This window comes from Mobula birostris, chromosome 17 (genome assembly GCF_030028105.1).
Source record: "Mobula birostris isolate sMobBir1 chromosome 17, sMobBir1.hap1, whole genome shotgun sequence".
In the NCBI taxonomy this organism is placed as follows: Eukaryota; Metazoa; Chordata; class Chondrichthyes; order Myliobatiformes; family Myliobatidae; genus Mobula; species Mobula birostris.
The window spans coordinates 42,391,492-42,408,243 of record NC_092386.1 but is presented as its reverse complement, the minus strand read 5'-3'; the positions used below and the strand labels follow the sequence as shown (position 1 = coordinate 42,408,243).

At 38.3% G+C, this 16,752-nt stretch overlaps 1 protein-coding gene across 1 annotated transcript in view; it reads left to right on the top strand.

The window, feature by feature from the left end:
- LOC140211633 (kinesin-like protein KIF27) overlaps positions 1 to 10,452 on the top strand; it is a 66,173-nt gene extending 55,721 nt beyond the window's left edge. The window contains exons 15-19 of the mRNA XM_072281582.1: positions 849 to 1,064; positions 2,172 to 2,378; positions 3,081 to 3,279; positions 6,791 to 6,958; positions 8,217 to 10,452. Coding sequence (XP_072137683.1) covers positions 849 to 1,064; positions 2,172 to 2,378; positions 3,081 to 3,279; positions 6,791 to 6,958; positions 8,217 to 8,656 — 1,230 coding nt within the window. The 3' untranslated portion in view covers positions 8,657 to 10,452. The remainder of the gene's footprint in view (positions 1 to 848; positions 1,065 to 2,171; positions 2,379 to 3,080; positions 3,280 to 6,790; positions 6,959 to 8,216) is intronic.
- Positions 10,453 to 16,752: the final 6,300 nt, after the last annotated feature.

Here is a 16,752-nt window from a genome sequence, read left to right as displayed (position 1 = left end):
TTGGTGTTACTGCTTCGTATCTTCTATCCAGCATTAGGGTAAAAAAAAATGCTCAGCCTAATTATGTCACATGAAAGGGAAGGGGGACATTATGGTCAAGAGCTGACGCCAAACGTCGTCGGGAAGCAGCAAGGAGAGGGAGAGAACAAGAATCGGATGAGGCCAGGGCCGTACGACTCCAGGATCAAAGAGTCAGGACAAAAAAGGTGAGAGAAGAAGAGACAGAGGAGGAGAGGCATGCACGTCTCCAGGATCAGGGACAAACAACAAACAGCAGAAGAGCTGAAGAGACGGGAGATGAAAGGGCTGCATGTCTCTGGAATGACAACGAGAGGCACAAGGGTGGCAGATAAACTAGAAATAATGCCATCAAAAGTGTCCTTTGTTAAATGAGGAGCAGCTACATTTGCTTTGCTATGCGTTGTTCTTCTTTAATAAACTGAGGTTTTCTACTTCAGTTTCCAAAGCAAAGAGATACCAATAGCATTCAGGAAAACTTAATGTTCATTCTGGTCACATCAGACTGCACTACCCTTCTCTCAAAGGGTGTCCCAACGGGTCACCCCATTGTCTAGTATATCTTATAAAGCAAATGGGTCAAGAAAATTTAAACATTTGCTTTGAATAGTAGTTCAGGATTAATTTTGAAATCATTACTTTGAAAGACCATAGTCCTGTAGTCCTGAAATAAATACTAATCTAATCATTATTTTATATCAATACAGTGTATTGCATTGGATAAATTCTAAAGTAAATTGCATAATATGAATCATTTGATTGAGTAGTTAGAGGTTGAGTCTTGTAGTTAAAACACTACAAGAAATTAATAATTGATCATTTCTTTTCAGGCTCTGAACAAAGATATTTTGAATTTATCCACTCGTTTAAAAACAATAGAAAAAGAATTATCAGACAAGAGCACTCAACTTCAAACTAGTACCTTGGAAGAAAGTAAAATAATCTCAGAAGAGATACAAGTACTTCAACAGGAACGAACTCAACTTCTGAAAAGAAGGCAATGTTTGGATGAGAAGCTAGAGCTAGGAAATGTTCTGTCACCTGAGGTATAATTACTTGTTTATTTTTTGGCAATTTACAGTTACTGCTTAGATCTGAATTAATAGAAATTTTGTAACTATGTTAAAGCCAGTAACAGAATTGGAGATTCAGTTGATGTAGCTATGTGCAATTCCTCAATATGCAAGACATTTGAATTGTTTTCTTTTTATTTTTTATTAATTAATGTCCCAAGATTTTGCTTAAAGGGAGCCACAATCCATTGTAATTTTCAAGTAAAATGAAATTAAAAGGCAAATAATATTTTGATCAAAATGTAAAAGCATTATTCAGTCTTCATTTTACCACTCTCTTTTATTTCTGAAACATCTTCATAAACTTCTGTGTGTGTTGCTCTTCATAAACCCCTGTGCTTTCATTTACAGTGAGAATTCCAAATGTAAACTTCCTTACACCATAATTATCACCACCCACTCTGTGTAGCATTTAAATTTTTCTGTTATAATATGAACAAAGAAGTTGACCATTAAAAGTGACCAAATATTTAGAAGTGATAGATTTTTAATATAGATTTTAATACAAGATTAGCTAGCCATTTTTATATTATAAATCATGAACTTTCCAAACTCAATACGAAATTACTACTATGAGAAAGGATGTCATTGCTTGTTCTCTTGTAATATAGAAAATAGTTATAAAAGACCTCCTCTACTTGAGCACATATGAAGTTCTTTTGTTATTGTATTAGGTGCAAGATATAGCTGTTACCATAATTTAAGAAACCGAACATTACATTGGACTTAGTAAAAATAATCTTAAATAGTTCAAAAATTGTAGATGAAATTCAAACTAAATTGCATTTTAATAATAAAGTCATTTATCGCAATAAATTGAAGGTGAAGTCATAAAATGTAACAGTACCGATTCAGATTCGTTGATTGTGCTGGCTCTTTAAATAAACTGTCTAATTAATCCCACTCCTCTACGCTTCCAAAAACTGAATTTTTTTTACCTTTTCATCAATAATTCCCTTTGAAAGGTACAATCAAAAGGCTTCCATTTTATGCTCAGGTTTGGAGAGCAAGGTAATCCACCAGAAGTGAGGCCAGCATACCGTACATAAATGAGTTAATCACACCTATGTTGTTTCTCAGGAGGAGCGAATACTACTCCAATTAGAGGAAGGTATTGAAGCTCTGGATGCTGCTATAGAATACAAAAATGAAACAATTCACAGTCGCCAGCATTCATTGAAAGCCTCGGACAGTAGCCTTGCCCAAAATGAGGAGAATGTGATGTTTAGATTGGGTGCTTTATCAGCTGCTGAGACAAGAGTTCTTCTCTGCAGATATTTTAACAAGGTAGAGTTCTTCGTGCTATAATACTTAGTCCTAAAATTTAGTTTGTATATAATGTGATTCACTCATTATGAACAAAATTTGATAAGTGACTTTGTTTCATGTGATGAAAATGTAGAATGTAAATAGGTCACCAAGCAAACTCAGTGTAGCATACTTCTCCTAACTGATAAAAATATATAAATTAGCAATAGACATTTTATCAGTGTAAAATTACGCTGATTTCTTAGCAGATTTTGAAACCAGAAGTGTTCATATCACTGGAATAGTTCATCCTCACGACATTGTAGTTGTTTATGGTTTTAGTGTTGATACAAACTGCACTACTGGGATTCAAAGGTGACTTTATAATGCATTATTGGTCAAATGTTACATTGTCAAGAGAGGAATCTTGTAGATTGGAATGTTAAACTGAGATTTTTATCTGCTATTTTCCCAGTTCAAGTGAATGCTCAAGATCATGAGCGTATTAAGAAGATGAGTAGGAAGTTTTCCATGTGAACAATCAAAATTAATCTTGCCCAACAACAGCATAGAGAAAAATTGTCCTCCTTCCTTTTGAGATTTGTTCTGAACAAATTTGCTTCTGTACTTTCTCCCAGTGGCATCAATACCCAAATAAGACACTCCGTAATGTTGTCAGTATTTACTAAACTTTTAACATTGAAGCCTAGATAAAATTTATTTATGTTTTAATTTTGTCAGGTAATTAGCCTTCGTGAAGTTGAACGCAAGTTGCAGGTTCAATGTGCAGAAATGTCTGAGAAAGTAACTGAACATGAAAATATGGTGCATGAATTAGAATCTGCACTGGAGCGTCTATCAATGGAGATAGACCGACGATTGACAATGCAACAGAAGGAGCATGAACAGAAAATGCAGTTGTTGTTACAGTATTTTAAAGGTAATCAATTGTATGCTGTTTAAGTGTTATCATTGTTATCCATCCGATCTATGTGGATTTGTAAATAAGCTATGCACAATGGCACTTCTCATGTTTACAGGCATGTTGATTTTGTTGTTCTCATTTACCATTACACATTCAATCACAGGGTATAGTCTCCTACCCTTTCTCTGGGTGACGGGGTGGAGAATACAGTACGTCTCTACCAAAGGAGGAGTAGGCACTCCTTCCCTCCTCTGGCCTGCAGGTCACCCTTGGGCAAACTGTAGCACCTACTTAGCCCCCACCACGATCAGGGTCACGTGGTTATGGAAGCAGGTGGTGGATGGTCGTATGAGCAGCTGATGTGTATCACAAGTCCTGGTTATACAACCACTGATGCCAGGCAGACAACCTCTGAAGAGTATTGATAATGGCTGGCGTCATCTGTCTTGTAAAAACTCTGCCCAGAAGAAGGTAATGGCAAGCTGCTGTAGAAAAGGTTTCCAGGAATGATCTTGGTCATGGATTGACCATGATTGTCCACATCATACAACATGGCACATAATGATATGATAACCTTTTCCTACTGTCTCCATGAGGAAGTTTCTGGCTCTGCCTTTCACATTTTGGCTTTCTTCTGCTTTTTCTTGTAACTGTGCTTTGCTCAGTGTTCATGTTTGCTTGCAATTCAACTGCTTGAACTTTTCTGTTTTTCAAGTGAAAGGCTGCATTTGGGTTGGGAGCTGTTTTAAAGTGGTGCTCAAGTTTTATTTCAACAAAAACTTGTGTTTCTGTTTATTCTTAGGCCCAGTTTGAATCCTTGCTTATTCCACATTGAACTTTTTATTTACAGATGAGTATGAATTTGAAAGAGTGGGCTTTGCTGTCATGGCTAGCATTTGATGCCTGGCCTCCTTTAGTTTTTACCCTCTCCCATTCTAATCTATTTCCAATACAGACTCCATATTTTTCTACTTGCTTCCTTTCAACTGGAGGTAAATTAATGAGGTCAGAAGCCTCTTCATCTAATCATTCTCCATACCCTCTCTGATCCTTGAAGAGAGATCGTGTTTGCTTTCCAGTGTCCAGATGTTATATAATCGAACTATAACTGGAATAATAAAAGGAATGGTCTCTGCATTTCACTATATTATGCATTCCCTCCATCTTAATTGCTAGGAAGGGGTTACCGTTAACCAGAAACTCAACAAGTCAAAACTGTGTTACAAGTGCAGGCCAAAGACAAGTTCACTTTCTAATACCATAAAGTCCAGTATTTATAAGATACATGTACACTCTATGTTGGAATATTCACCACTTTTCAGCCAGACAATAAAGTGCAAGGCCATAACGAGACAGATTACGAGGTCAAGTGTCCATCTTATTGTACTAGTAGAAGACCATGCAATAGTCTTATAACAGCGGGATAGAAGCTGCCCTTGAGTCTAGTGGTACATGCTATAAGGCTTTTGTGTCTTCTACCTGATGGGAAAGGGGAAAAAAGGAGAATGTAGGGTGGATGAGATCTTTGATGATGCTGGCTGCTGTACTGAAGCAGTGAGAAGTGTAGACCGAGTCCATGGAGGGGAGGCTGGTTTTCATGATGTGCTGAGCAGTTTCTTGAGATCTCAGGCAGAACAGTTGCCATACTGGGCTATGATGCTTTTATGGTGCATCTATAAAAATTGGTGAGGGTCAAAAGGGTCATGTAAATGTTCTTCAGCCTCCTGAGGAAGTAGAAGTGCTGGTGAGCTTTCTTGGCCATGGCATCAACGTGGCTGGACAAGTGCAAGTTATTAGTGATGATCACTGAGAGAAATTTGAAGCTCTTAACCTTCTTGACCTCAGTATTCTTGATGTAGAAAAGAGCACTACTTCCCTTCTATCTCTTGTTTTGTCGACATTGAAGGAAAGGTTATTGCCATAACACCAAGACACTGTGCTCTCTATCTCCTTCCCATCCTGTGCAAAAGTAAGTGTTTGAAGAATCAAAGTCGTCTTTCACAACTTTTACATGTCTCTTTGTTTTCTGTCTTTCTCCCTGCACTTCCATTACTAATCTACCAACCTCACGGCTTCATAAACAGTAAATTTCATGGCAATCTTGGAGCTTTTATCCTATGTTATATATCTACCACCCTCTGTTCTCTTATTTTAACATGTTCTGATGAATAATCTACAACATGAAGTGTTAACTGACCTGCCTTTTCAGCATTTTGTTTTTCATTTCAGAATCAAGCATTTGCAGTTTTGCCATTTTAAGTGTCCAAACAGTTGCCAGGGTACAAGAGCCTTTTCCATTCTCATCAGAATTGCCATCAGATCTGAGTTAGGAGTATTTTGAAGTTTTTGTGTTTAAGATCTTTACAAAAGCAAGGCTCAATTTAAGATTTAATTTAAAAAATTATTTCCATTTGGCACGAGTATTTTCCTCTGAGTCGAGAAATCACAATATTTCTCTTAGAGCTTCACAGAAAGACCTTCTTATTGTTGTGATTTAACTGCCTCATATTAGATGGCCCCAATCTCTAATCTGAAATGGTCCAAGGCCTTTCATCTCATACTGACTTGAAGCCTGTTTCACCACCCTTAATGGAACAAACAATGTGAATCTTCAGGCCCTTAAGTAAACAAAACTGATACTTGCATTTAATTGGTACTGTTAACCCTCTAATTTCTGTATATATAATTCCTGAGTTACTAGTTGAATATTCCAATACTGTATTTTTAGATGATATCATCCCAGCAATGGTATAACTTTTACATTTTGATACAAGATATGGTGTTTGCCTTCGCCGTCACACTAAAATTGCATTTTTCTTTAACTTTTCTCGTACCTTCTTATCCCATCTAAGCTTATTTTGTATGCAAGATCCCTAACCTATTGGACACTAGTTTTAGACACCAGTAGGGAATATTTTAACAAAAAAGATTTCCAAGCATGACCTCTGTAAACTGGGACCTGCTTTGAGATTTAACAAAGGAAACCTTACTCATTATTAAGAGCTTCTGAATGAGTGACTAATGCTGTCTGCAGAATACCCACATGCTTTTGCAGTTGTCAGAAGTGGCATCCAAAGGTGTATCACGCATCAGATGTCACTGTGTGCTTTTCCAGATATTATATCCAGGAAGGACCTGGAAGCAATTTCTGTGTCTTTTTTAAAAAAACAGCTAATGTTTAATCACTTCCTGAATTGGTTTTCTGATAAAATTCTGTCTCACAGCATTTTTCTATAACCTGTCGTCTTAAAACCAATATCCCAAATGTTAATTAACTCAGCACAAAACTTTGAAATTATCACCCTGATTCTCTCTGCTTCCCCACACTCATTTAACACTTTGACCAATCTTTTGATCATTTGCTCTAAAACCTATTGTGACCCATTATTAAATTTGTTTGTTGTTCCTGTGGACTGCTCTGAGACATTTTGCATTAAAGGAGGAATATAATGAGTTATTGCTGACATCATGCATTCAGAAATTTTTGAAGATTGTATCAAAATAATAAGGAAATATTTTTTTCCAGAAAAAAGTGGTGAAGGCTTTGCAGATGGTATTAAAGGATATGAGTCAAAGATCCAACAACTGGAGAAGGACCTGTACTTTTATAAAAAAACAAGCAGAGAACTGAAAAAGAAATTGCGTGAGTTGGGTGAATCACAGAATCAGAATCAGCAAGTGGCAGCATCAAGAAGTAATGAACTGAAGTGCTTTCTATTTGTATTTAAATTGTTTCCTTATAAGTTCTTTACTTTTCTTATGTTCACCAAGATACCTTTTCTTCATGTATTTTCACCCATTTGAGTGAGTTACTGATTAATTGTCTTTCCCTTTGATTGCTGTGCTGGAGATGAATAAAAATCTTCAGCAAATGTATATCTCTCCAATTTTCACCACCTTATTGTGGTGTTTAGATTTTGCTTGGGGTGATTCTGCATGGTAACTTAGCACAAATCAGAGGTTTATGAGCATTTTATATTTTCATAGTAACATATTGAAGCTCTTATAGGGTGTGGATTTTAAAAGAAAATTAAGCATCAATTTTAAAATATTGACAATGATTTAAATTGGCCCAATTAGTCCACATATTGTTTATCCTCTTTGTACCCTAATTCCATTTAGATACCCAGTTCTCACATCACTTTAAAGTTCAAAGTAAATTTATTATCTAAGTACATATATATACCATATACAATCCTGAGATTAATTTTCTTGTGGGCATATTCAAAAAATTCATAATAGAATAGAAACTTTATTCAACCCTCCACAATCTAGTTGACCAATCCTTAAATATTGATATGGTTGGTGATAATTATGGGTGTATAATAGATTCTACTGTTTCATAGAATTCTGTGTAGATTTTTTGAAACAAAAATTTTCCTGCTAGTTTTTAATTACTTACATTTGATCATATATTTATGTCCTTTCATTATAAACCATTTCTTTACTAAATGCAACCACCTTCTACCTGCTATCCAATCTTATAATTTTAAACCATTCATTTAAATTAGATTTTCTCTGCTATTCTAATCTAGTTAGCATCACTTTTGTCTTGTTTGAAATTATGTTACCAATAAGGTAAGGAAACACCTCTTTTGATTGAATTCCAGTCAAGAAAAAGAGGGAAAAATAGTGCTGAAACTCATAGGTGTGATGGTTTTAAAAGATGGCTAGATTTCCTAATTTTAATATTTCTCTATAGCTTTTATATTCATATTATTGAGAAACAGGATCCATAATGCAGGGCATTATCAAAATAAAAGAAAGGAGAGAAGACAGAAAAGGAATAATAAACACAAAACATGCTATGGGTAGCTAGAACGTTATGGCCTTTTTAAATATCTTTCTTTGATATGGTTTATATAAGAAGCAGAAAACCATCATCATTATTTGTGGGTTATGGATAAAAATGTTACAAGACAAGTAATATATAAAAAATATTTTAATTGCAGGCAATGGTACTGGTGATGCTACATTAAGTCCAATAGCAGATATTTGCACAAAGGATAAAAAGTGGGCTTTGAGACCATCTAAAAGTATTGATGACAATAATAGTACTCTCACAATATCTGGACTAAACAGAAACCATAGCTTGTGGGAAGAAATTTCAGAAACCATTCAAGGCTCTACAAGAAAGACTTCTGAAGAAGAAGATTCCCTCGGTTTAGAAGTAATAGATGATGCTCAACAATCAAAATGCTCATCCAAATCTACTCAAATTTTTGAAAAGCCTTCACATATCATTACTCCTGTCAGATTATCTCGCAAGGAATTGAGGCAGATCACTGCAACTCAAGTGTCCATGAGGCGTTCCAGTTTCAGTAGCAATGTAAGCTCTGTCCCAATAGATTCTGTTCAGATAACCAGAAATTCTCTGGACTTAAATACATAGCAGAGCATTTTCTAAATATATATCCTGCACTGTTTTTGTTTTGGTATGGCTCAAACTAATAAATTAATTTGAAGGCAACATGTATCTTATTCCAATTCTCATATGATAGGAGTCAGAACATGCACTGAAATAGGATAACTAGCACAGCGAAAAATACTGTTTGCAGTAATACCTCCCAGGGTTTCTGTTTTTTCAGCAAATAGCAACTGAAGATTACTGTATGATGGTTATCTGCACATTCAAGAGTGTACTGACAGAAGACTAATTTTTGTTCTGCGGAGCAAGACCACATGGTGGGAATAAAAGAATGACCATGCACTGCTTAAAGGGTTAACTGAAAAAACCCTATTCTGAAAAACTGAAACAAACTTAATAAATTGCTCTTAAAATCCAACTTTTCACCATTGTTGGAAAACAGAATTTGAACTTAACATGGGTTAAATTTAATCAGCTGTTCACAACCAGTAGCTGAATTAATGCACTTACTTGGATAGTGAACATCACTTTTCAATCGGTTTCTTCTTGCAAGACGAGTTTTGAGATTAACACTACAGGCAACAAAATGACTTTTAATATTATTTCCAACAAAATTGATGTAAGAATTAGGAAGTTTTATACTTAGTAATTGTGTTAGCCTGACTCAATTTGTAGTATGCTTCCAGGTGATAAAATAATGTTCAGCTGCTATGGTTGTGATTCAAGCCTCATTCCAGCAGTCCCCTCTATAAAGCTGCCACTAATGCTGTACTGCTTACTATTGATCCAATAAGGTGTTAAGATAAAGACTGATCTGCTTGTTCAGGTGGAGATAAAAGATCCCATGCCACTATTTATTGAAGGTTAGCAGTATTCCCCTGTTATGTTGGCCATTTTCCTTCTATTCCTCTATAAACAGCACCAAAAATTATTTGACCAGCCATATATTTTGTTCTGCTGTAAATTGCTTTTGTATTTGCTTGCCTGACTGATTACATTTCAAAATGAATTCATTGACTGTGAAGGCTTTAAATAATGTAAGCTGAAAGAGATCATATAATTGAATTTTCTTTATTTTCTTTCATTTGGTTCTCTCTCCATTTCTAATGTAGCCAAAATAAAGTGAAAGGAACAATATGGTGGGATTAGTAAATATTTCATGTATGTATAAATTCACCCCAAACAAGTGAGATTATATTATACTCTCTACTAGCTTGTTAGGGACCTTCATGGAATAAGCTTTGGTAAATCATTTCAGCTTCACTTAGCCAAAATCTCCAGCATTTTGGTCATAAATTGCTGTTTACTCAGCAAACCTGTAGCAGCAGAAAATGCTGTTATGAGTTTAGGATTGAAGCACATTGATGGGGTAACCTGCATTTGTGGTACCATATCTGACCCTAGGAATGTTTGAGAGTGACATTGGAAAACATCCTATTTAATGCTTTTTTTGTAAATTGTGGAACATTCATTTTGTTAACAACATGAAATTTCTCATGTAGCTGAAGCAACAAATGTAACACCACAAGATGTAATCATGCTTGTAGGAATAAAGTTTCTTAGATCAGCAAGCGTCCACAACCAATTAGGGGTGGTGTTGTTTCCCAGGTGTACAGTGAATATAATATTCATTACGTTTCAAATGGAGCACACATTTAGACTTTACTGTGTCACAGTTGTTCAGAATTCTGAATATTTTGTTCACTTTTGTACTTAACAAGTGTCTTGGTATTTCATTTTAATGGTTTGTTAAAATATTTTTGATTGCACTTGTTAATTTTATTTTAATAAAGCTTTTTGTATTTCTATAGAAATGATTGTAATGCAGGATTTTTTTCTGAATTGACTCAAAATTTTAAGGAAATACAGTGCCACGAACATTAAAATATTGGTAATTATTTATGGCTAGGTGTAACATTTGACTTTTTATTTTGTCCGACTATGACATTTTATAAATGAAAAGTTAGTTCTTCATAAAAATTTATTATGTAAGAGTACTCATAATGCACTTGCGCCAAATTAACTTTATTGCAAATTTTTTCTCTTTACTTCCTTAGGTATGTTGGTTCCTAATAATTCCAGTAAACTAAGATGAATCTGCTGTTTTTATTCCCTTCATTTTACACTAAATGCTGAGTAATTTTAGGACAGTTGCAAATCTAACTCTCTGCCTAAAAGAAATAGTACTATAATTATATGAAAGTAAACAGAATATAAAGTTTATCTTAACATTTCGAGCAGAAGGTGTGGATTTCCTCAGGTGAAGCAGTTCACTCCCACATTCCAAAGATGTATGGCTTTACAGGTTAATTGGTCACACGGGTGGTGCAGGCTCGTTGGGCCAAAGGGCCTGTTACCATGCTGTAAACATAAACTTTACCAGCCCCATTTTCTCCAATTTTATTGTTGATAATCCTCCAGCAATCTTTCCTTTCATCATCAAATTCTAAGTTCCTAAAGTGAAGTTAATCCTAGCAGCTGCCACAAATATTCCTCCATTTCCAAGGTCTCATGTTACAATCTCTTTTTTTTTTGCAATCCCATCATATTTCCTTCTTTATTTTAACCACAAATCACACCTCTTCTATTCTTTATCTCCTCTGCTCAATTCCCCTTTCTGGTTTGGCCCCAGCCATTAATATCAACAATTCATTCCCCAGGCACCCTGCCCTCAAGTTTACCTGGTCCATTTCCGACATCTCCCTCCCCTTTCCAGATCTTTCTGTCTCTGTCTCTGGAGACAGCTTACCTACTGATGCCTACTATAACCCTACTGACTCTCACAGCTATCTGGACTATTCCTCTTCTCATCCTGTCTCTTGCAAAAATGTCATTCCTTTCTCGCGATTCCTCCTCCTCCACCACATCTGCTCTCAGGATGAGGCTTTTCATTCCAGGATGAAGGAGATGTCCTCCTTTTTTAAAGAAAGGGGCTTCCCTTCCTCCACCATCAACTCTGCTCTCAAACGCATCTCCCCCATTTCACGGACATCTGCTCTCACTCCATCCTCCCACCACCCTACAAGGAATAGGGTTCCCCTTGTCCTCACCTACCACACCACCAGCCTCCGGGTCCAACATATAATTCTCCGTAACTTCCGCCACCTCCAACGGGATCCCACCACTAAGCACGTCTTTCCCTCCCCAGCCCCCGCGCTTTCCACAGGGATTGCTCCCTACCTCCTGGCACTTATCCTTGTAAGCAGAACAAGTGCTACACATGCCCTTACACTTCCTCCCTTACCACCATTCAAGGCCCCAGACAGTCCTTCCAGGTGAGGCAACATTTCACCTGTGAGTCGGCTGGGGTGATATACTGTGTCCGGTGCTCCTGATGCGGCCTCCCGATTGGCGAGACCTGACGCAGACAGGGAGACCATTTTGCTGAACACCTACACTCTGTCTGCCAGAGAAAGCAGGATCTCCCAGTGGCCACACATTTTAATTCCACATCCCATTCCCATTCTGATATGTCTATCCACGGCCTCCTCTACTGTAAAGATGAAGCCACACTCAGGTTGGAGGAACAACACCTTATATTCCATCTGGGTGGCCTCCAACCTGATGGCATGAACATTGACTTCTCAAACTTCTGCTAATGCCCCACCTCCCCCTCGTACCCCATCCGGTATTTATTTATATACACACATTCTTTTTCTCTCCCTCTGTCCCTTTCACTATACCCCTTGCCCATCCTCTGGGTTTCACCCCCCCCCACCTTTTCTTTCTCCCTGGGCCTCCTGTCCCATGATCCCCTCGTATCCCTTTTGCCAATCAACTATCCAGCTCTTAGCTCCGTCCGTCCCCCTCCTGTCTTCTCCTATCATTTCGGATCTCCCCCTCCTCCTCCCACTTTCAAATCGCTTACTAGCTCTTCTTTCAGTTAGTCCTGATGAAGGGTCTCGGCCCGAAACATTGACTGTACCTCTTCCTAGAGATGCTGCCTGGCCTGCTGCATTCACCAGCAACTTTTAAGTGAATTGGCAGACAATGACGGGTGGAAAATATGATAGTAATTTGCAGGGATGGAAGGATCTGTATTTTTGTGAAGGTTGTTGAAAATAGGAACAGGAGTCAATACCCAAGGAGAATCAAATCAAATTAGGTAACAAGTTTGAAAAAAACAGGTCGTTATGAAGATGACTTTGTCTTCCTCCTTCACTGTTTCCAGAGCATCATCCATCAGGGCGCTATTGTTAATTGTTCTTCAGTGAGTGAAGAGGCAACTTCCAATGCAGTAACTAAAAGGAATCTCCCTGCTGTCTGCCATAAGGATCCTTCCCAATCATAGCCTCTCAAATACCATAGAATTGTCCCCTGAGTCACTGTGGATATTCTATCCATTACATGTTACAGTAGATGTGATGTTCACTGCGTAGCCAAGAAGGCTGGCTCTGTCAGGATTGTGTTGATTTGAGGAAGAAGAATCCAACATGTTTTTCATCATAAATACTCACAAAGGGCTTTATTGCTTTAATAGGCTTATTTTAGGAGTAGCATCTGAACTTGCACTGGGGCAGAAAGCTATGGATCAGCTGCTGCAAGGCTGCCCAGGCACTCAGTGTTACCGGGATGACTGGTGAGGATGACAAGGAACATCTCCAAAATCTCACAGCAGTGTTAAAAAGATTAAAAGATTATGGGTCCAGAGCACAACACAACAAGTGTGATTTCTTTAAGCATCACTTACTGTAGGGGTTACTTGAAAACTGTGGTAGAAATGGTTAAAACTAGTGCCTGATGGGATACTTGACCATTCTGGAACAGCTGGGCTTAAGACTGCTCATGCGTGTTGAGAATAACTTTGGATGATGAGCGCAGTACCAGGAACTTCAATTAATCAGATTCTAGGCCCCTGGAACCTGGAGGGAGGATGCGTCTGGGGGTAAATTATGAGCCCTGATAACAGGGAACAAAGAGGACTGTTAAGTTCACACTGAGAGAATAATTGACATGTCTTTTAAGTGATTGATATTGTACTGACCGTGGGATGCCAAACAAAGTTATGTGAAGTTGTTTGTCTTGCTGTATAAGTATGAGCTCTATATAATCTAGAATTCAGAGTTCTGGTGGCGGTGGAGACTGCTGCAAACTCTCCATGATATGATGTTGATAAAACAAAACTCGAAGTCACTCTGGTGTTCTTAGTTAGTGTATCCATGAAAAAATCAAACCAAAACCACTGAGAGACTAAACCAAGGTAATTGACACTGTATGACATGCTTCCCAATAATGAATTTCCAAATCGCCAAAGGTACGTTAGATCCCTTTTTACAAAACCAGCAAAGATGAATGATCTTGTACCAATAAAAAAAGAATGAAACTAAATTAGTGATATAGCGATCTTAGCATTCAAATCAATGTATTTAAACTTTCTAATTAGCGATATAATGAAGTGATTCTAAACATAATTAGGAGTCAAACTAAATTAGCATTCCAATTAGTGAAGTTAGCGCACTTAAGCACTATCAGAATTTGTGTTCTTTTCCTACTTTACTTTATACTTTATTGTCGCCAAACAATTGGTACTAGAACGTACAATCATCACAGCGATATTTGATTCTGTGCTTCACACTCCCTGGATTACAAATATTAAAGATATTAAAAATAGTTAAAATTAGTAAATATTAAAAATTTAAATTATAAATCATAAACAGAAAATAGAAAAATGGGAAGTAAGGTAGTGCAAAAAAACCGAGAGGCAGGTCCAGATATTTGGAGGGTACGGCCCAGATCTGGGTCAGGATCCGTTCAGCAGTCTTATCACAGTCGGAAAGAAGCTGTTCCCGAATCTGGCCATACGAGTCTTCAAGCTCCTGAACCTTCTCCCGGAGGGAAGAGGGACGAAAAGTGTGTTGGCTGGGTGGGTCGTGACCTTGATTATCCTGGCAGCACTGCTCTGACAGCGTGCAGTGTAAAGTGAGTCCACAGATGGAAGATTGGTTTGTGTGATGTGCTGTGCTGTGCTGTGTTCATGATCTTCCGCAGCTTCTTTCGCTCTTGGACAGGACAACTTCCATACCAGGTTGTGATGCACCCTAGAAGAATGCTTTCTACGGTGCATCTATAAAAATTAGTGAGGGTTTTAGGGGACAGGCCAAATTTCCTTAGTCTTCTCAGGAAGCTAAGGCGCTGGTGGGCCTTCTTGGCAGCGAACACTGCTTGGTTGGACCAAGTCAGGTCATTTGTGATATTGACCCCAAGGAACTTAAAGCTTTTGACCTGTTCCACTTGCGCACCACCGATGAAAATTGGGTCGTGCGGTCCATTACTCCTTCTGAAGTCAACAACCAATTCCTTCATCTTGCTGACGTTGAGGGATAGGTTATTGTCTTCGCACCATGCCACCAGGTTCTTAATTTCCTCTCGGTACTCAAACTCATCATTATCCAAGATACGGCCTACAATTGTTGTGTCATCAGCAAACTTATATATTGAGTTTGATGGAAACTTGGCTACACAATCATGGGCGTACAGTGAGTACCGGGGGGGGGGGGGGTGAGTACACAGCCTTGTGGGGCACCGGTGCTCAGAGTGATTGTAGAGGAGAGCTTGTACCCTATTTTTACAGCCTACTTAAGCGCTCTAATAATGTTTTAATTAACTGTCAACAAAAAATCATTCCACCGACTCACTCCCCCTCAACTAGACTAACTAAACAACTAACCGTGGATATTCAACTGTAGTAATTAGCTTCTATCTCGCCCCAGCCCATGTGATAGATGATGATAATATATGAGCCACAAAATACAGAGAGAAAATGGAAATATGGTTACAATGGACAGAAATAGATACATGACTCCTACACTTACTGTAGTCACACTGTTAATGCACAACGATGACAGAAGTGTGCTGAGAAAATTAGAGCAATGGTGGATGCCCCAAGGCCAAAGGACGTGTCATAATTGTGGTTCTTTTTAGGATTTGTCAATTACTATAACACGTTCCTGCCAAATCTGACTACTGTGCTCTACCCTTGGAACTTATTGCCGCAGATCAGGAACAAGTAGCAATGGACAAAGCAGTGTGAGGTGGCTTTCCAAAGGAAATGGTGGCATTAGATGATCCACATTGTCCAATGAAGCTTGCTTGTGATGCCTCGCCGTACAGTCAAGTCATGTTACGAGTGATGGAAGTGAACGCCCCATAGACTTTGCATCATGTTCCTTGAGCACTGCAGATAAAAATAATGGACAGATTGACAGAGAGGCCTTGAGTCTGGTTTGGAGTGTAAAACATTTCAACCAGTACTTGTATGGGAGAGATTTTAACCTCATTATAGATCATCAACTACTAGAGTCCATTTTCAATCATCAGAAGGGTGTTCCACTAACAGCAGCAGCACAAATGCAGAGATGGGCTCCGTGTCTTGGAGGACACAATTACAAGATTGAATTCAAGAGGAGAACTTATCACGGAAATGCTGATGGGTTGCCCCATTTACCCTTGGAAAAGGAAATACCTGAAAAATTTACAGAAGCGGACACTCCTCTTGACGTATTCTCCATAATGCAAATCCCTATTACAGTAGAGATGATTGAAAGGGAAACCAGAAAAGACCCCTGACTGTCTCGGATCAACACGGCAACCCAACATTGCTGGAATGTGCAACAGGAGTTCCAGATCCTTCATCTTTACCAGTGCCGGGATGAACTTACCCTTGACACAGTTCCCTCATTTTCGGATTGAGAGTTGTTGTACCTTCCAAGATGATAACCAAAGTGTTGGAGGAGCTACATGCCAGTCATATAGGCATGGTCAAAATGAAAGCATTGGCTCAAAGCTTTGTCTGGGTGGCCTGGGATAGATCAGAAGATCGAGATGCTTGCCACTGCTTGGGATGCCAACGTGACCAGATGACAAGAGCAGCACCTCTCCATCCTTGGGAATTGCCTGCATTGCCCTCAGGTGACAATTCAGGTGGATTTTGCCAGACCATTCATGGCAGTCGCCGACGTAGCTGCAAAATGGCCAGAAATGTTCCCAACAGCCTTGCACACTGTTGATAGGTTGAGAAGCCTCTTCTCACGGACTGGTGTTCCAGGATACTTAGTCAGTGACAATGGAGCACAGTTTGTTGTGGAGCAGCTTCAGTCATTCCTGAAAATGAATGGAATAAG